This window comes from Emydura macquarii, unplaced genomic scaffold (assembly GCF_026122565.2).
Source record: "Emydura macquarii macquarii isolate MOO-44397 ecotype Brisbane River unplaced genomic scaffold, CSIRO-AGI_Emac_v2 contig_1253, whole genome shotgun sequence".
Taxonomy (NCBI): Eukaryota; Metazoa; Chordata; order Testudines; family Chelidae; genus Emydura; species Emydura macquarii.
Window position 1 is genome coordinate 102382169 of NW_027131390.1, and position 20722 is coordinate 102402890.

At 42.0% G+C, this 20722-nt stretch overlaps 1 protein-coding gene across 7 annotated transcripts in view; it reads left to right on the forward strand.

Moving 5' to 3' along the window:
• The window catches only part of HSPBAP1 (HSPB1 associated protein 1), a 65423-nt gene extending 47866 nt beyond the window's left edge, over positions 1–17557 (forward strand). For 2 of the 7 annotated variants that reach the window (XM_067549636.1, XM_067549641.1), the window contains 5 exons: positions 4812–4895; positions 9404–9514; positions 9698–10090; positions 12084–12252; positions 16920–17552. In XM_067549636.1, coding sequence (XP_067405737.1) covers positions 4812–4895; positions 9404–9514; positions 9698–10090; positions 12084–12252; positions 16920–17038 — 876 coding nt within the window. In that variant the 3' untranslated portion in view covers positions 17039–17552. Of the gene's footprint in view, positions 1–4811; positions 4896–9403; positions 9515–9697; positions 12059–12083; positions 12918–13838; positions 14597–16615; positions 16879–16919 lie in introns of those variants that run through there. The other 5 variants (XR_010919904.1, XM_067549638.1, XM_067549639.1 and 2 more) reach the window with 5 other exon arrangements.
• Positions 17558–20722: the final 3165 nt, after the last annotated feature.

Below are 20722 nucleotides of genomic sequence, written 5' to 3' on the forward strand. Positions count from 1 at the left end.
ATGGAACTCTCTTTTGTTTCATTTAAAGAGCTGGTGGAGTTTTTGCTTTCCTTTCTGTAAAACTAGACATTTGACAATCCCTACCTCTCCATTTCTTTCTCTGACCTGAAATATTCCCAATGTTCAGTCGGTTTAATTCCTTTAAACACTGTCCATAACTTATCTAACACATTAGGGCAGTGGTGCCCAACCTTATGACACGGAGGGCCACATAAACTTGAGCACAACCTTGAGTGGGCCAAACAGATGCTACATATTTTAATAAAATTTAAAGACCCCTGTATTGATTTATATTTTAAGTTGTGCTTGTTTTGTATGTATTTTGATAGAAACAATCTACGTACAGCATTGTCTATTTACACATGTATGCAAACTAAAATGATGTAAACATGATGACAAAATGCTAATGATCGGCTGTTAGTATGTTGTGTTGAAGCAGGCCCCAGGCCTTATGAAATGCTCTGGTGGACCATGTACGGGCTGTAGGTTGGGAACTCCTGCATTGGGGGTGGGTGAGTCCTTAATTTTGTGTGTGTGTGTTAGTGTTAGATGGGGTGGATGGGTCTTGAAAATCACCAAACAATGTGATACATAATTTATGGGCAGCCCTATACTGGTTATTTTTTGGACATACCTGTCTGTGATCACTTTTTTGCTGTTTCTTGCAACTTCCCTAAAGACTTGCCTATTCACCTTTGATAACTTCATATTTCTTGCCAACATAAATTCTGATTTTAATGATCATTTGCTTACTAAACCTAGCTGTTCTCCCTGCTGCTTATTTATGCTTCCTGGTTTTCCTCTTACACTCAAAGCTTTGTAGCTGCTCCATAAATTTTGTAAGGAAACAGTGCTGGCTGCAGATATATACATCTTTTACAATTATTACATTTTGATGTCATGGCAAGTGAAATCCCCTCTCTGGTCACGCAGCCACAGACCAGCCACTGAAAGGCCAGACTGTCTTCACAACCTTCCATTCCAGACGTCCAATTTATTTCTCCAAATAGCACCTGGTATTTAAACATTTCTGCACTTACCCATTTACATTATCTTGCTTCTGCTTCCTTGCCATTATCCTTTTCCTGGGATTTAGGAGAGCTGGGTTCTAGTCCAAGCTCTGCCACTGATTTGCTACATGATGTTGAGCAAGCCACTTCCCCTCCATGTGCGCCTCAGTTTCTCCATCTGTAAAGTGGGGCTAATGCTACTGCCCTCCCTTGTAAAACACTTTGAGATGTATATGAGAAGTGCTATAAATAGTCTTTCCCATCCTCTTCCTCCACACCATATTCCAGTGGTGCCCAAACTTTTCCTGTCGCGCCTCTTTCCCCCCTCCCCATACCAGTAAGGGAATTTGGCTTTGCCCCCACCCCAATTAATGCATAGTTGGCTCAACAGAGGAGCTTGAGCTGAGGGCTGAACTGGGGGGGTGGGGGAGGAACTGAGGCTAGAGGTGGAGCTGGCCTGGGGGCGGCGAGGGAATGAGGGAGTAGCCCGGTTGGGAACAAAGCCCCACCCACTGTTGGGGCTGGCTCAGGTCCTGCTGCAGTACCCTGAAGCGTTCCTCTGGCCCCCCAAAGGAGTGCTTCCCACAGTATGGGGACCACTGCCGTATTTCATTCAACCAGTTTCATCTTCCATTTTCTAGAACTGTAAGCAATATTTCCCATACATTCATCATTTCCAAGACCCGAAGGGACCACGTGATCATCTAGTCTGACCTCCTGTATAACACAGGCCTGAGAACTTCCCCACAATAATTCCTAGAGCAGATCTTTTAGAAACACATCCAGTCTTGATTTAAAATGCTCAGTGATGGAGAATCCACCGCAACCCTTGGTAAATTGTTCCAAGGGTTAATTACTCTCACCATTAAAAATATATGCCTTATTTCCAGTCTGAATTTGCCTAGCTTCAACTTCCAGCCATTGACTCGTGACCTCATTGACCTTTCTCTGCTCAATGGAGATCCCATCATTTGTTCCACACACACATACTTGCAGACTGTAATCAAGTCACCCCTTAACCTTCTCTTTGTTAGGCTAAATAGATCGAGCTCCTTGAGCCCATGACTGTAAGGCAGGTTTTCTAATCCTTTAATCATCCTCATGGCTCTCCGCTGAACCCTCTCCAATTTATCATCATCCTTCTTGAATTGTGGACACCAGACCTGGGGACAGAATTCCAGCAGCCATCGCGCCAGTGCCAAACACAGAGCTAAAATAACCTCTCTGCTCCTCTTTGAGATTCTCTTGTTATGCATCCAATGACGGTGTTAGTTCTTTTGGGTACAGCAGCGCACCGGGAGCTCATGCTAGGCTGACTATCTACCATGACTCCCAAATCTGTCAGAGTCACTGCTGCCCAGGATAGCGTCCCCCATCTTGTAAATACAGCCAGCGTTCTTTGTCTGGCAGTACACATTTAGCCATATTAAAACATACCATTGTTTGCTTGCCGTCAGCTTACCAAGTGATCCAGATCGCGCTGTATTCATGAGCAGTTCCCTTCCTTATTTACCACTCCTGCAATTTTTGGTGTCATCAGTAACTTTATCGTTGATGATTTTATATTTTCTTCCTCAACATTAATAAAAATATTACATAATGTAGGGCCAAGAACTGATCCCAGCGGGCCCTACTAGAAACACACCTGCTCAATGATGGTTCTCCATTTACAATTACATTTGAGACCTATCAGTCGCTTTTAATCCATTTAATGTGTGCCATGTTAATTTTATAATGGTTTAGTTGATTTAATCTACATGTCATGCAATCCCAAGTCAAATGCCTTACAGAAGTCTAAGAATATTGTATCTTCCCCTCTTCTCTGTACTTCCTTCTCCTGTTGCCAGCTAATACGTCAGAACTTTCAAGGTGAAATCCTAGTCCTGGTCAATAGACGTTTTACCAATGGGTCCAGGATTTCACCCGGCACCTCAGAGCCTGCTTCTCATTTATTCTGATGCCCATTCATGCTACTCTGGCAGTGTGAAAGGGAAGTATAAATTACACTCCTCAGTGATCACACGAAGGGGGTTTAGTGTAAATGAGTATCAGGTCTTTAGAGTTTTGCCACTGACTTTGGTAGACCAAGTTCAGACTCTAAAACTGGGTACTATATTCATAGATTCTAAGACCAGAGTGAACCATTATGATCATCTAGTCTGATCTCCTGTATAACACCAGCCATAAAACTTCCCTGAATTAACTCCATTGTGGTCAGTCGCTAGCAACTGGAGGGATTTGTAACTTCTTTGGACTTCTGCACCACGTCTACAATTTAAGACTTGGTTTGTTTTGTTTAATGGCAAGTATGGATGGTGCTGACAATTTAATGATTCGGTCTGCTTCTGCTCAGATCATCCTCTTACTCTGTTCTGTAAGCTGCATGACGTGAAGGCTATTTTCTGAATATTCTTGACCCTCAAACATCTACAGCCTTTCATTTGTTTTAAATGGAAACTTGTGAGCCGTGTTTCAGCTCATCATCCAGAATTAACCCAAGCTCATGAGTCCTGATACTGCATCCATTTATGCAAGTGCATAATTGACTTAACTGAGACAACTCATGTACATAAAGTTAAATGTGTAGGTAAGTGTTCATAGGATAGGTCCTTATCCATTTAGTTTTCTTGTCACACAGTATTGTATTATCTGAGACGGTGGTTATCTTGATGATAGGACATTCTTATAAGTAATTTGTGAACTGGCCACAGTGCAGATAAAAAATCATTGCTGCTCTTCCTCTTACTGAAGTGTATCTTTTTTTACTATCTGTCTCTATAGCCCAACCATTTCCTTACCCATTCAAAAACAGTCTTTTATGCTATTCTTGATAACCCTATGTTAATCTAGTGTTCTGCCATCTATAAAGCTAGTACTATATCAAAATAACGTTAATGTCTTTGTACAATAAAAGCCAAGATTTAAAATCAATTTTATGTCACAAATATCACACTAATATAGTAGTATAGCTCTGCTCTAAACTAGATAGTCATGATTTTAGGGAATCTTATTTTTAAAATATTCTACTAAATTTGACAAGTTTAATACGGGATAATTATTTAGCAGAATTGGAGCTGCATATACTTAATCACCTAGAAGAACATTAGAATACTGACTTCCTTGGGAAGCCAGCTTGGTAGTCTTTATAAAAAAACTGGAAAACCTACTAAATTGGAGAGTTTACAAAGAGTCTTTGCTCTGCAGGATGTGGCTAGGACTTTCTCTAAAGTCCTGCAGAGCCAGCTGGAAGCCCTTTATGCATCTGGTTCTCACTTACGGAAACAGTTATGGGGTTACGACTCTGTTTCAGATAAGAGGATTATGGATAAGAGGTTGTATAGGATTGTGTCCACTGTCCTACACAGTAGTTACTGATATTGTGAGACAGTGAAATATGAGCTTGAGGGAGAAATGAAAGTCAGACCCCCTGTGCTGTAGACCTGGCTAACCTCTTAGGTGACCTTGGGCAAATCATTTACCCTCTCTGTGGCCATCTGCATAAAAGGCATGCTGTTACCTCATAGGTGAAACGTATTAATGTTTGTAAACACTTTGAGCTTTTTGGATGGAAGGTATAATGCAAATAAATTTTAATGATTCTGGGTACAGTACGGGGCTTTGCAAATGAGACTTTTCACCATCATTTTTGCCTTAATGTTTCAAAATGGGAATACTCATCCAAGCTGCCTTTTAAATAAAGGAAATATAACTGTTACTCTAGAGGTTTAGTAGACTATTTGCTATAATATTTGAAAGAGGAGGATTCCTGCTGCAGTTCTAATGACTGTCCCTTCATTGCAGGTCCTGTTTGTTCCCAGACACTGGTGGCACTATGTAGAAACCATTGATTCCATCACAGTCAGTATAAACTCTTGGATTGAACTGGTACGTTCCTTTTAACTCATTGCTGTGCAGTTCTTAAGCTACAAAGCATCTGCCATATAGTGTAATAGGCTAAGTGGTTAAAAATAAATAATTCTGCCCCATATCTGATGACATCATGAGCCACATTAGAGTGGTTTACAATAATAATCTAACATTTACAGAGTGCCTTTCATCCTGAGGGATCCCAACACACTTTACAGACTTGTGTTTATGCAAGGATCATTTATCACCCAGCACTAGAATGCAGCTACGCTGTGTCAATACATTGCACAACAGTTTGTGTTTGCCTGGATGTTTCTAGTAAGGAAAATGAGGAAGCAGAATCATTTTTCTAACTACGACTACAGAGGGGATTTTTGACTAGGTCACAGAGTTATTACATGCTTGCTCTTGAGAAAAGAGCTTTAATCATGGATCCGCTGGCCCGGCCCTTCCTCTAAATCCTCTACACGGGACCATAGGGAGCCTTATAGAGGCTCCTTTAATCTTGCGCCCTGCTTAGCAGCTGCATTCATGAATGGCTTGGCAAGGGTGGAGACAGGCTCTATCTCTAACAACATGATCAATCAGACTTTACATGAATAAGGATTTGAAGGCTCAGAATGTAAGGCCCTGATTCAGCAAAGCACTTGAAGTCAAGCATGTCCTTAAGTTCACTCTATTCAGCAAAGCCATTCAACATGTGCTTAATTTTTACCTGTGACTTCAGTGGGACATAAGCAATTGTCCCATTGAAGTCACAGGTTAAAATTAAGCGCATGTTGAAGGCTTTGCTGTGTAGGGATGGCCTTAAGCATGAGTTTCTTCAAGTTAAGCATGAGCTTGACTCATTCCTGTTCAGCTAAGCATATGCGTAAGTGCTTTGCTAAATCAGGGCCTAAATGACAAACAAAATTAATGGGAAAGAATACAAGCTGGCTGGAATGTTCTAATTCACATTTTACCAAGGAAGTAGATTGTGCTTGTATTGGATTTTCTGGCTTAGTTAATTTCCTTCTTCCTCTAGGCTTTGATTTTTACTGTGTTGTTATGCAGTAGGCATGTGATCATTCCAGTGATATTGTCTCAATACTCCACAACGTTTTCAAACCCAAATCACATCATCACTAATGCTATCTTGGTATGAAATCCTATTAAAGTGCCTAAAGGAAGAAAACGGACTTTACTAGGACAGAAATCTGTGCGGTATTGAATGATAGCTGAAATCATATGAAGAAAGAGTTGTACATTGCTGGTCCCTTTTCTGGGCCATCTTCTGGTACCTTTATGCTGCTCTGGAGGAACAGAGGGGTTCAAACCTGGGTGGATCCTCCTACTAAAGCATCCTCATTGTAAGGGATATTCAGCCATAAGAACAATGTGTAGGGGCCCTATGCCAGTCTCCTACACAGTCTCAAGTACAGGGGAATGCCAGGGGACATGGGGCACCTAGGAACACCCTGCATTCCAGCTGTTTTAGGTCAGCAAAGCAATCTACAGGCAGTCACTCAAGGCTGTCAAATTTGTGCAGGCCCTGAGGCAGTTCTGATTTGTGCCAGCAACTGAGCGTGCCCAGAATTCAGAAAATGCAAAGATGACTTTAAAGTCCTCCCCATCTCTCAAATGGGCTCCACCTCTTGAATTGCACCACTCAGGAGGTGCAGGTCAGAGTCAGGCCCATTGTACTATATGGATAAGCACAGAGGGATAGTGCTATTTGTTGGATATATTTTTGTTTCCTTTCTCTTACTGTTTTCTCATTTTGTTATCCATTGTTACATAATATAGAGCCAAACCCTGCAACCTTTACTAAGGCAAAGCTCTCACTGAACTCAATGGGAATCCAATTTGAATGGGATCTGTTGGATTTTCCTAATAAGTCGTCAGACATTTAAAAGCCCCACAAATAAAATGAATGTCTTTGCCTAATAAGGAGATTGCACAGTAGTGTTTAACCTTAGAAAGAACTGCATGTAATCATTGTGGCACAGGTGACAGCTGATTACAGCCTATTTATCCTTACAGATGACAGCAACATTGTTTTTAGATGTTGGGCAATCCATCTATGGAAATAATGCATGACACGGCCACTAAAATATAGTAGTGAGAACATTTCCATTACCTATTCAAGCAGTTCTCTCACTGGGAGCTGTAACCAGCTGCTTTCACTTTGACAGATGTGTGTCATGCCAGCACAGTCCTAGTGATACCATTAATTATTTTGCCAAGACTTTTTAGAATAAGAGAAATTTAATTTGTTTTTCAGCGTAATGTGACAGATTCAAACCTTGCTTCCTAACGAACTAAGTCACATGATTAATGCAGCCCCAGGATTTAGCACAAGAGGATGAATCCCAAGATCACAATACCTTGAAAAATATTAACCGTTACATACGTAGTTTTGCGAAGGGGCTGCTCAGAGCAACGAAAATAAGTGTACTCTCAGGACTGCAGGCTGGGAACTTGCTGCTTTATTTTACTGCATCACAACAGAGTTGGCAGGGAGGGTGTCAACTCCCTCTAAAGCAGTGGTTCTCAACCAGAGGTACGTGTACCCCTAGGGGTACAGAGAGGTCTTCCGGGGGTACATCAACTCATCTAGATATTTGCGTAATTTTACAACAGGCTACATTAAAAAGCACTAGTGAAGTCAGTACAAACTAAAATTTCATACAGACAGTAACTTGTTTATACTACTCTATATACTATACACCAAAATGTAAGTACAATATTTATATTCTATTTGATTTATTTTATAATTATATGGTAAAATGAGAAAGTAAGCAATTTTTCAGTAATAGTGTGCTGTGACACTGTATTTTTAGGTCTGATTTCATAAGCAAGTAGTTTTTAAATGAGGTGAAACTTGGGGTACACAAGACAGATCAGACTCCTGAAAGGGGTACAGTAGTCATGAAAGGTTGAGAACCACTGCTCTAACTAAACAAGAAGTAAGAGAGGAATGGAGCATGGCTACTACTCAGAGTAAGCCAGTTAACCCTTGATGATGACTTTACTACATGTAGAAATCAGGCTGTTGTCATTTTGGCAGTGAGGATGTTGTTATGAAAGAACATTAATAAATGTAAAGAGAGAGATCCATATGACAGTCCCCCACACACCACCAATGGCAGAATTTTGTTCTAAAACTGGTGTACAGAAATGAAGATAGATTCTGCTTTAATCCCAGGTTCTACTGTGAGACTCTAAGATGCATTTCAGCCTTGAACACCCTTCCCAGCAAGATATAAGGCTTGACACATCCTAATATTTCAGCCCCAAACCCAAAATTTGGCAGTCCATGGTTGCCTGTCTATCTCGTACTTCTAGTACAAGGGACTCTTAAGTTGTCTATCCATTTCTAATTTCTGTGATATCTGAGTGCTAATCAACACGGCACGCCCTGATCAGTCTCTTTACCTTCCAACTGCCCCTCCACTGCCTTTAAGCAAGTCAGTTAAATTATGTTTCTCAGTTCTAAAATCCCTAATTAGCCTGTGTCTAGCCGGCCATCAGGTGAAGGAAGAAGTGAAGTTCTGCAACACACAAGAATCCATTACTAGAGCCCCATGAAATTCTTTTAATTTTCACAATAATTTTTATTTTATTTTTTGAGAATTTCATGTTGTTTTGAGTTACATTGCCAGTCGTGGAAGTGGGGGGCCCTGGGATGTGACAGAGTGAGCACACCCTGCACTCACCCCCAAAGTGGCAGCTTCTGTGCCATGGGGCTGGGCCTGGCTCTCCATTCTGGCATGGAGACCTGGTGTGCAGGGTCATAGTGCCATTCAGATTTGGCCCGGCTGCCCCTCCATCATGACGAGGGAGTGGCTGGGCCAAATGTGAGTAGGCCACCAGGCCTGGTCCCATGAGACAGCAGCTGCCACTGCGGGGTGAGTTTTGTTTTATGTCATATTATACATTCTTTTTCGTTTTATTGTGTTATTTCACATTTGTGAAAAACATGGAGCTCTATCAATTACTGATTTTTTTTTAGTTCAGCAGACGCACATCAGCATCCTTCAGTAAAGTAAACATTTGCTTTTCCTTCTGTTGCTATTTAAAACTGCAACAACTTATCAGTGGGCTTCTGTTACTGTCAAATGATGACAACAAGCTTCCTGAATGTTCATAGGACTTAGTCGTGTGCCTGAGTAGCCCCAAGGTATATGCTGTCTCACAGTAATATCCTTTGTGTTGTAAGTGTTTAAATTATTTATATGTATAATTTTGTAAAATGCTATTGTGGGCCTTCTAGATTAAAGGATCCATATGCTGTATAATTTATGGAGGTACCAGATTTATTTAACACAAAAACCCTCTTGCAAACCCTTACTCTTGTGAGTAGTCCCATGACTTCAGTGGGACTATTTCAATGAGTAAGAAATTTCAGGATCCAATTGTCATCCTTATGTTAAAAAGGATTTTCAAGTTAAGACTCTTGGTTTGGTCCTTTCCAAGGTCTTCAGGCTTTCTAAAGGGTTCAAAGTGCCACATTTTCTCCATTTACCTTTTATTTCCTTGGATAGGATGCAGACCACGAAGCCCGGGTGGAAGAGGCAATAACTCGAACATTAGTGTGTGCTATAAAATCTGCAGAAAACCCCAGCCATGTGGATGCCTGGCTGAATCCCACAGAAGTAAGTTCCTCCTGTTTCCATTAGCAGTGGTAGCCTGGAGTTACTGACTTTTTTTTTTTAAACTTACTATGAGTCTTGTCTTCCTCAGAAATAAAATTTTAAGTGTCTTTCATATAGCTAAGAATAAGCACAACATTGAATAGAAACAGAGCTTGTTTGCTTTGTTTATTTTTGTTTGTTTAGGTCGAGGCAACGTCCCATGAAACCAATCTTCAGTACTTAAATGGAGCAATGTCTGCATATTTAGAATATCAAAAGGTAACTCTATCAGAGGACAGACATCTCAGCACCCATGATACAGAGAAGGTGGCATCTTCATGTAAAAGAAGGAAAATACAAATCAACACCAAACCAGAGGACTGCAAATTATTGATCCATGAAGCTGGTTTTACAGAGGTTAAAGCAAAAATGTTGCAGCAAATCCCTTTTGGGGTGCATCTTATTCCAGTATTACCACAGTCTCAAGAAGCAAGTTCAATGGGAGCAGCAGAAGCAGTGGAAAATGATTCTAGAAACCTTCTCAGAGAAAATGAAGAAGTACATTTTGGAAAATTACACAGCACTGGCAAGCAATTGGTAATGAGTAGGGACAGCAAAACACTTGCAGATCAAACAGATTCAGGCAGCACTGCAAACTCTTCACAAATGGCCATTTCTACAAATGACTTGCTAGATTGTTTGGTTAATCCACAAGTTATTAGTTTAGTAGCCCGTCTCCTGTTGGAGAGAGAGGGAGTTTGATATCAGGGTACTTTATCATTTCTAAAATAAAGAGAGAAACTGGCAGGCTTTTTCTGGGTTTTTAAACTCACTAATATTTGAATATTTTACTATTTTTTAAAATTCACATATTAAGAGCCCAGACCAGCACCATATTTGAAATGATTAAATGGCAGAATAAAAATAAATACCCAAACCAAAAATAAATAACTAACATTAGGCAGAGACAACTAATAGAGATAAAAGAAAGGGAATGTGTACTCAGCACCTTTTGGATCCATCATCATTAGAAATACAACAGAGTTGTATTCAGCTGCAACACAATTCTCCCCTGACTGGGTTACAACATGGTTCTTGTTTGAATTGTAGAGGGTATCTTAAAACCTTGGACACTAAGAACAAGTTTGAACCTAGAACGGGTATGTGGAATCTCAATTTAAATGGGATTTAAACAAATTCATGCACAGGCTATTGAGAGAATGAGTCACTGGTGTACCTCCTATTCTCTGCCTGGGGCACATAATGGTCTAGTTTCCTGTGGGCTGTAATACTTGGGTTTGATTTCGGTTGTTGGGTTTAGGATGTGGGTGCTAGGTGGTGTTGGCAGCCTGTGATGTACAGGAGGTCAGACTAGATAATCTGGTGGTCTCTTCTGGCCTTAAAGTCTATGATTCTATGAGTAGAGCCTAGAGACTGATATACATCTGGACAACAGATTCTCAGTATATAGCAAAAAACTAAGCCTGAGGAGAACACCAGCACTTGGTCCCAAAGAATCTTGTCACTGAAACAGACAGTCTTGCTACAGGCAATAACTTGGGGGAGCGAAGATGCTGTAGCACCTAGTACTTTAAGGCCATGGCAAAATTTGGCAAACAACAGAGTTGAATGTAATTAATCCACTTCAGCATTTCATGGAATGTTGGGCTCAGTTCATCCCCACAGACACAGCAATATCTGTATCAAAAAGGAGGATTCATCCCAGGGGGAAAATAGCTCTCTCTACCAGAGGGTAGGGCAGCAGCAGTCTCTGAACCAAAGCTGCCTGGGAGATCTATTGAATCATGCACTAGTTGGGTGTGCTAACCCTATTCTCTCTCCAGCCAGTGCGGGCTAGCTCCAACCCCACACTGGAAGAATGTGGGTGCTTATTCCTCTGCACCCTTCTCCAGTCAGACATTCCACCACTAGGGGTTGGGATCCTGGTTCCTTGGGAATCAGGCCCATCCATTATAACTTCAGCACATACTGATGTGTGGTGATATTACTGATGATGAGGTGAGTGAAAGGCCAACTATAGTTGGAAGGCCAACACAATGCGGGGCATTGGGGACTGTATGTAGGAGAACCATTAAGCAAACTGGATCATAAAGAGGAGGATCTAGTGTAGGTTGTGATATTTGCTCAGCAGGAGATAACACTTAAGACATAGAAATAAGTACTTGGAGATATCAGATACCTAATCCCAACTCAGAAGTTCTACACCCAACACCATATCCATGTCTCTCCCCTCTCAATACCACCATAAGAAGTTCTGTGGTGGAACAGGAAAAGATCCTACTGGGAGGAGGAGATGGTCTCTAGGTAGGTTGGACTAAAGCACTTGGAAATACAACCAAGAAGACAGTTTTACACTGAAGATTTAAAAGAGAGGCAGGAAAGGAGTAGTGCATGAAATGGAGAGTGCATGAAAACCAGCTACTTCATATGACATATGAAAGGATGTTAGTGCTGCAAGTTCTGCAATCCTCCCTCAGCTCAGGCCCTCTGAGCTGCTGTTTGGATCATAGCAAATTCAAATCCCTTTTCATACAGTGGCTTATTTTAGACTCATTGATTTGTGTTTCAGGAGAGGCCAGAGAAGTTGGGAGGAAATCAATCTTTGTATATCCTGGAAAAAGCATATTTTATTGTCTCTAGCCCACAGCAAGATCTGTTCCCAAGCTTGGAAGTTGTGGAGAAACTTTTTGAAGCTAGAGTGTTGCTCCCTGAAGCATGGTCTGGAGGATTAATACATGGTGAGTTTAGTGTTGTTTTCTCCATAGGATGTGTCCAGCTGGAGGATCTTTGCGAGAACATTACAATAAAACAAAGCTGGAAAGCCGCTTGAGTCTCCTGCAATGCCCTTAACATCTTTGCTTTACCTGCGCCAGCAATTCAGAATGGTACTCATGCTTATTAGAGCTTCAGCCAGATTCTTTTGGGGGCAATTTTTGAAATCTTTGCATTGACAATTTTCCAGTCATTAAATAAACAAACAAACAAACAGAACTCTGTTTGAATGGGGTTAGAGCAAAAATGGATAAAGCTTGAAATTTGAAATGTTGCAAAGACATGGTGCTCATTGGGCATTTGGGCGTCAGATTCTTCACTACTGACATGAGTAAGGGTTGCAGGATCTTGACCTTGTCCTTGGGTTGAGAGGCGGGAGGGAATTAAAACTAAAGAATAAAATAAACAATTGGGAAAAGTCACTTCTGAGCATGCTCAGTGGAAATTAAGAATTTCAGCGGAGTTTAAAATTGGTTCTGCTCTGAAAAATGAGTCTGTTGCATGGGGGAAGTGGGAGGCTGTAGTTGTTCTCTCTCTCTAACCCAAGAGTGCCCAGTTCATAAGTAAAGCCCTCTTTTATCTAATTCCCAGTCCTGCACACAGCAACAGGCTCAGAACCAAGGTGGGTTCTTTTCTTCTTGTGCCTCGTTACCAGTCACACAGCTTCTGCAGGCCAAATTAGGTCCTCAGTTACACTAGTACAAACCTCCCCGTCTTTGTGTTATGCCCTCAGTAGTAATGCCTCCGTGACAGTGCACAGGTGTGACAGGCTGGAAGTTAGAAAACCATTCTGTTGATGAATGACCCAGAATAGAATCCACTTCATCTGTCCGTTTCTGTGTTGGCAGGGCCATGCCCGTGGGAGTGCGAAGATTTTAGAAACTTATTGTAGGTGCATCTGCTGCTTTTAGTGACTCATGCTGCACCCTGGAGCAGATCTGTAGAGTAAGAAGGTGCCATTTTTCCATAGTCAGTCTGCAGAATAGAACCACACGCTAATGTAGTAGTGGGACAGAGGGGATGGCACTTGATTTGCTGTCTTCTCAGCCTGACCGCAGGGGTTGGGCAGAGACAGAGGAACAGGTGCATGAGGTGAGGCATGCTGTAAATGTTTCATTCAAATACACTCAGCAAAAATCCTCACGAAGAAAGCTTTAATATCAGGGAGAGGGTACATTCACAGGACGTGGGAAGAAAAAGCAGGTCCTGGGGCGCAGGGCTACTATATTCAGCAAAGTCTAAGCTTGCTTAGAAAGTCATTTTTTTTTCTATAGCCAAGATAACTTTAGATATCACAGGGCCAGGGCTTTTTATATTAAGGTGAAAGATTTCCCAACTCTATTTCAAAACGTATGTCCTTGAGAAGGCTTATAGAATCCTCAAAGATCCTAACCAGATCTCCCCTATGGGAAATAGGGCCCAGATATTGTTACATGAGAGCCTACCTTTAAGAGACTCTGCATAGCAGGGGAAGCCATTGCCACAGCACTGAATTGTGTGCGTTAGAGAGACAGTGCTCATTGCTCTAAACAAACATTCAATCTCTCCACAGAGAGCTGCATTTTTATGTCTGTCCAGGTCTGGACCATGATTAACGGATGAGGCTACAGCCAGAGATCATTATCTGGAGAGATGGGGAGACCAGAGCAGACCTGTTTACAATGCTAGGTAAAAGCACCACAAGGCTTCATGTCTCAAAGGCATAATATAAAATCAGAGTCATCTACTCAATGCAAGTGGTTATGGACAGAGAAATTACTACAGATGAGTGGAGTCATGTACGGCAAATGGCCCGTGGACTAATAAGAGGAAAATGAGCCAATTCAGAATATACAGAAGACCATGATTTCTGACTGTCTCATCATGTGCACTGGCATTGCACGTAGGAGTTTGGATAACTTTCTTCAGATTAAGATAGTTTGTTTAAACAAACCAAGTTCTGACCTCTTTAGTGGCCGCCTGGTTGGACAATGACCTGGGAGCTCAGCTCTCATAGCTCCCAGGCTAAGGAAGGTTTCCCAGTGTTCTAGCTACTTTTCTCTACAATAATTAAAATATTTTTTATTTCAAAAGAATATAGACAATGGATTCCCTGATAGCTTTCTCCTTACCCAAGGAAAGAGTTTATAAGGTAGTGGTTATCAAGTATCTACAGTTAATGCTAATAACATTACCAACATACCAGGATGATTTACCCTTAAACTAGGGCCCTTACCCCTCCTCTGGCCCCTTTTCCTGGGCAAAAGGGCCAGAGAAGCAAAAGGGGCCCCACCCAGCTGAGGATTCTCTCAGCACAGGCATTGACTGTCTCAGGAGGACGTCTCACAAGCCCTGGCATAGGGAGCGGGCCAGGCATAGGGCAGCAGGAAGGTACCAAGGGCGTGACTGCAGCATCGTGGGGATTCTGGGCAGTGCTGGGCTTAGGGCCCAGGGCTCTCTAAGTTCTGCACAGGGCCCCTTCAGTATCTGGAGCAGCCCAGGATTGGGAAGGCACCAGTGTGATTTAAAATCATTTTAGCGCCCTCTGCAGGCTGTAAATTCTGTGCCACCCCACTTGGAGCAGTATTTTTGCTATTGATTGCAAGGGGCGAGGATTTCTCCCTAGGTGTGGAAGCAGATCATAGAGGGGTGCATTTCTCTGAGTATAGCAGAAGGGAAGCAGGGTGCTTTTCCAGCAGGGTGGGGGAAAGGGTTCTAGGAAGACTTTTCCAGCTGTGAGGCTGAGAGTCAGAGCAATTGTGTGGGAGGGTCCCGCAACTGGCAGGACAGTCCTGCTGGAGGAGGTTGTGGGAGGCGTAAGTAGCAGCTAAAAGGGCTGGGGGCTCATAGGAGCAAGCAGTTGTGGGGCTTTAAGTTTAATTAATGTTTCTAGTGCCCAGTCTACATACAAAGTTGTACCCCACGTAACTAAAGGGGTGTTTTTAAATTGTTTTTGTTAAATCAATGCCAGTTTCTGGATGGAAACTCTTAATATGATTTCAGTCTGGTTTGTATCAAGTTAGCTTCTGTTGATCCCTTACCTACTGAAACTACATTGCTAGAAACCAGACTGAAATCAGATGAAGAATGGCCACACAGGCGTTGGCACTGATTTAACTAAACCTATTTAAAAACAGATTCTAGTTAAACTTACGTAACTGCGTGCAATCCTAGCTCCATTGAAGTCAATGGCAAAACTCCCTTTGTCTTTAGTGGAGTTTGGATTTCATCTTGTGTGTATATTCAAGACCTATAAAAGGAAGAGAAGTTTCCCAAAAGGAACACAGGCCCAGATTTTTTAAAGGTATTTAGGTGTTGCTCCACTCAGAGTTGCAAGACCTAAGTGATTTATATGCCTATGTCCTATTTTCAGAAGTGACTTAGGCACTCAAGCACCTGTAAATCTCGTCGATAATCTGGGTCTTTTCAGCCTATGTCTCACTGAAAGTCAAAGTACTTTAGGCACCTTACTCCCATGGACCACAGTCAAATGCAGAAGCTTTGCTCTCTTACTATTAAAGCCAACTCAGAAGGCCAGCACATGAACGCAAACGTTTACATGCTTAAGTGACAGAGTTTAGCTATCAACATAGCAGGAGATGGTGAGCTGAAAACCCCTGTATCAAAGCAAGATAAACTTCCTCATTCCCCTTGCAGGCTCTTTAAAACAGCAGCAGTAACTGTCTATTCTTGAACACAAATCTCAGCAAGGGAGCTGAACTCATTTAGGATGTCTGCAAAAGTAGTCACACCTTTTAGGGAAAAATAAAACAAAAAACCCCAAGTAATTAGATTTCTTAGGGATTTTTGCTCCCTTTTTGTGAACTTTTTTCTCCATTACAGAAGCATAATTTCACTAGTTAACATTTTACTTCATATCATTAACTAGTTCCCTGTATTTAAATTTTGTTCCGATTGCATTTTTCATTACTTTCACTTCATCTGTATTTGAGTCACAAAATAATTGTGCTAAAGAACATGTTATGCTTCAGCATTAGCCAGAAGTTGAAATTTTCAACTAATAATGAATTTGACATATTGAAGAGACGATGTGAATGCTTCCACAGCTCTAATTGCTAAAATAAACAGTGCTACAGAGCAATACATCCGGCTTACTAATAAGCTATTGCGTTCTGTTTCTTACCAAAAAGCTTGACTCATTTACGTTCATGGTGTTGGCAGCCTCCTGACTTGTAGTATTTTGCTCATACAATTTTTTTACAACACTGGCTTAAAAAGAAATCCATCACAAATATATGACACAGCCATCTACCGCTCCTAAATTGCCAGTCAGAAGAATCATAGTGTCTCTCTACCTCTCACCTTAGTCTTCCTTGTTCTCCTAACTAGGTATCTGATCCTGCAATGCGGTGCAGATAGGCAGACAAAGCCCTTCATGGAGCCCCAGTGAACATCAGCATGTCTTTGCTCTGACGATTCATTTGTACAGCTAGCTTTGCCTCAGGTCTACATTGTGCTTACTAAAACTTCTAATGTGCCTGCTCCCAGCATCATTTACTTATTTGTAGAAGATACCTGGCATCTTGCAGGCAAATGAATGTACAGGTCCCTGTTCAAAGCATGTAATGCAATGACCTAGTAAAACCTGATATGAAGTATTTGGGGGTAAACTCTGCTTTTGTTTTTTCCAAAGCCCGGCAAAGGGGATCTTTCCAGAATGTTCCAACGTTGATCTTTAAACCTACATTCTTAAAAAGAAAACACGTCTTTCTCCAGGAAGCTAGTGCGAAGTTTACTTGCAAAAAACCCTAATGAGGGCTTCCTTTTTTGCTGCTGCTCTATTGTAACCCCAAATACACTGGTATTCTACTGAATCACTGCAACTGGAAGGCACTTCTGAGTTTCCGTGGCAACAAGTGAGTTAAATCCGTCTCCTCTCTCCCTGCCCCCAAGCTTGGGAGACAGCTATTCAAAACGCTTAGAAATGCTAGATGGCAAAATTCACCGTTTTCATTTGACCACGCTGGACTTGTTCTGAGTGCTGGCAAAACATATTAATCCAATCCAATTAGTAACAGCCTTTACAAAACTGACTGAAAGACCACCATTAAAGTGAAAAATGATGTTGTGTAAATAAAAGGCAGAGAAAGCAGGGCCATAATACAACTTACTGCCAGCCCAGAACGGGCTGACATAACTTATGAGGAGTTCTGTCTTGAGTGAGTTTCAGCTTGTTTCCTCATGAGTGGTAATGTATTACCTCTGCCTTGACGTCTGTGTTCTTTGAGCTTTGTCTTTTGTCAAAAGAGATTAGAATTCTTGCCCTCGCTAAAAACGGTGCTTTCTGTCATGTAGCAATAGTTCATGGAAATGTTTAATTCCTTGTTCACAGCTACATTGAAAGCAAAACAGTCGTTGAGACCCATGCTGTGCGCTGCACATAGATCATTGCCATTTTATCCAGGAGTTCCTTCTGTCTCCACATCGAATCCTCAAATCTTCTGTCCAGCAGCAGCCATCAGGATAATAATGTCTGAGGGGGGCACAACTTCATAAGAATCTTTGGCCATAGCCTTTGGATTACTCTGAGTAGGACCATGGTTAGGGCTAGAGGCCCCTGATTCAGAAAGGCACTGAAGCATGAGTTTTAATACAGCCAAATGCAAGGTAACATAGCTGAGAACTAAGATTGCAGGTTATACCTCCAGGATGGGAGACTGTCTTGGAAAGCAGTGACACAGAGAAGGACTTAGGGGTCATCCTAGACAATCTCCTCAGCATGAGCTCCCAGTGAAATGCTGTGGCCAAAAGGGCTGATGTGGTCCTTGAATGTATAAAAAGGCAAGTAGCAAGTAGAAATAGAGAAGTGATTTTTGCCTCTGTACATGGCACCGGTGAGACCACAACAAGAACAGTATGTTCCAGTTCTGGTGACAACAATTCAAGAAGGATGTGGAAATTCTGAGGGAATTCAGGGGATGGGGACTACAAAAATGAACCAGGGGCTGGAAAACAAGCCTTACAATGTGAGGCTTAAGGAATTCAACTTATCCAGTTTATCAAAAAGGTTGAGAGGTGACAATCTCTGGATATAGGTTCTTACACATGGAAAAGATATCTGATAATGGAGAGTTGTTCAATCTTGCAGAAAAAGGAATAAGATCCAGTGGCTAGAAACTGAAATTGGACAAATTCAACCTTGTAATAAGATGCAATTTCCTAGCAATAAGTGTAATTAAACATAGGAAGAGCTTATCAGGGAAGGTCGTGGACTCACCATTACTTAGAGTCTAAGGTGAGACTGGGTATCTTTGTAAATGATGTACTTTAATCCAGCTTCTGGGAGAAATTCTACAGCCTGTGCCTGCAGGGGTTGAGGCTGGGTGGACATGGTGGTCCCTTCTGGCCTTGGCATTTGTAAATCTAGGAGTTCCACTGTACATCTCCAGCCTTCATAGGCCGTGGTGAGAATGGAATTGCCTGCATTGTCTTCAACGGGCTCATAACACTTGCAGGTCTATCTTAGGATAATGACATAATCAAATCTCATGCTTCAGATGTTCAGTTGGTCACCTGAAGGGGTCAAGAAGGAATTTTTTTCCACCAATGCATAATTGGTCAGACGTATTCTGTTTTGTTTTGGTTTTTTGCCTTCCTCTGAAGCATCAGAGATTGGCCACAGCTGGAGGTGGAGACACTAGACAGGGTGGACCAGGGCTCTGCGGTGTCACTGCGCTTTCTGAGATGCTCGGCTGGTGTGTCTTGCTTACACACTCAGGGTCAAACCAATTGCTAGATTTGTGTTTAGGAAGGAATTTTCATCCTGGTCAGATTGGCCGGGACCTGTGGTTTTTCCATCTTCCTCTGCAGCATGGGATATGGATCTCCGGGGCATATCTCACCTTGTCAGTTCCCTGCCATTACAGGGTTCTTGGGCATTGGTGGCACTGCCTGCTCTCCTGCTCTTGGCCTGTGGCACACAACAGTTTTGTCTCCCCAGGACTGATTTAAGTCATTGGGCTTAGTATCGGGAGAGCTGGGTCTCTAGTATACAGGAGTTCAGGCTGATCTCATGGTCCTTTCTGGCCTTAAACTATGAAAGCACATGCCTGACTTTAGAGAAGAGTGTAGTCTCAGTGCCCTCAAAGGGATTACTCAGGAGTTTAAGTGCCTTACTGAATCAGAGCTATAGTGCAACAGTCCTGCTGCAACTGAACCAAGAGGACCAAGGTGCAACTGTCAGCAGACCATGGGCCCAAAAGCATCGTCTGGTGCTCAATGGTTTGAAGATCTGATGTCATATCTGCCCCATGGCATTCTCTCTGGCTGTAGGCCACACTGTTGTCATTTTTAACTTCAGGGTAATGTTTAAAAATTCTACTAGACAAAGCACCGGAAACAACCCTGCATTGGCCAGAGAAAGAAGGGAGAGAGGAGATGACCTAGCAGGCCTTTGCCATCTCCAGTGCCCTACAAGAATTAATTAGCTGGGCTAGTTGATGGTTGAGTGTTTGTGCATCTATTGCATGGTCTGATTACAATAATTGTTACCCTGTATATTAAAGCCAAAAACATCACATCCAGCGAAAAGCAATCAGGACCAATGAATGAAGATGTAATTTCCCCAGATGCTGCTATTTACATAATTCACAATGTTCCTAGCAACATGAATATAATTAACCCAGTTAACGATAGTTCTTGGCATCACTACATTGGGCCTGCTCCTGCAAACAGAGGAATCCCATTGATTTCAGCACCCAAGCTGCATTACTAAAGGCCAGCTCCACCACACTCAACTGCAGGGTTTCTTCTGTATTGTCCCATAGGCCTGCACAGCCCTTCCCCAAGTTGGTCTGATGTGCCCTTCCCTCCTTAAGTCCCTTATTATTGATTATTTGGAGGACCGTAACACCTAGGAGTCCCAGTCATGGAGCAGGACCCTGTTGTGCTAGGTGCTGTACAAACCCAGAACAAAAAAAAACAGTCCATGCCCCAATCATCTTACAATCTAAGTAAAATAGTCTTCTTTAAGCCCTAGCCTCCTCCCCACCCCTCCATCCACTTAAATCATTGAATGATGAGTCATGCATACACATGAAATCAAAACAACTGAAAAAAAAATCAGTGCAGGGTCTTAACCTCACCTTTCCACCCAATCCTATTTTCTCCATTTTCTCCTAAGATTGTACTTGGTGCATGGGTCTGCCTGCAACATACAGTGCACGGTTGGTGCTCATCAAGTAATAAATAAGATTAAAAAACGTTACATTCTGCACATGGGTACTTCTTTACTGCTCTGTGAGGAACTGTCAACAAAAAGGTTCCTTTTTATTGGTGGCTACTGGAAATGTGTAAAATGTGAGTGATGAGGGAAATTTCCCCTGCTTCACAAAATCAGGGTTTACCTCGAATTGTTAGATATGGGCCAAGGAGGTGGTGTTCAGATCTGGACTGAATTTTAACAAGAGTCCAGGTTCAGGGGTGGACAGCACCAAA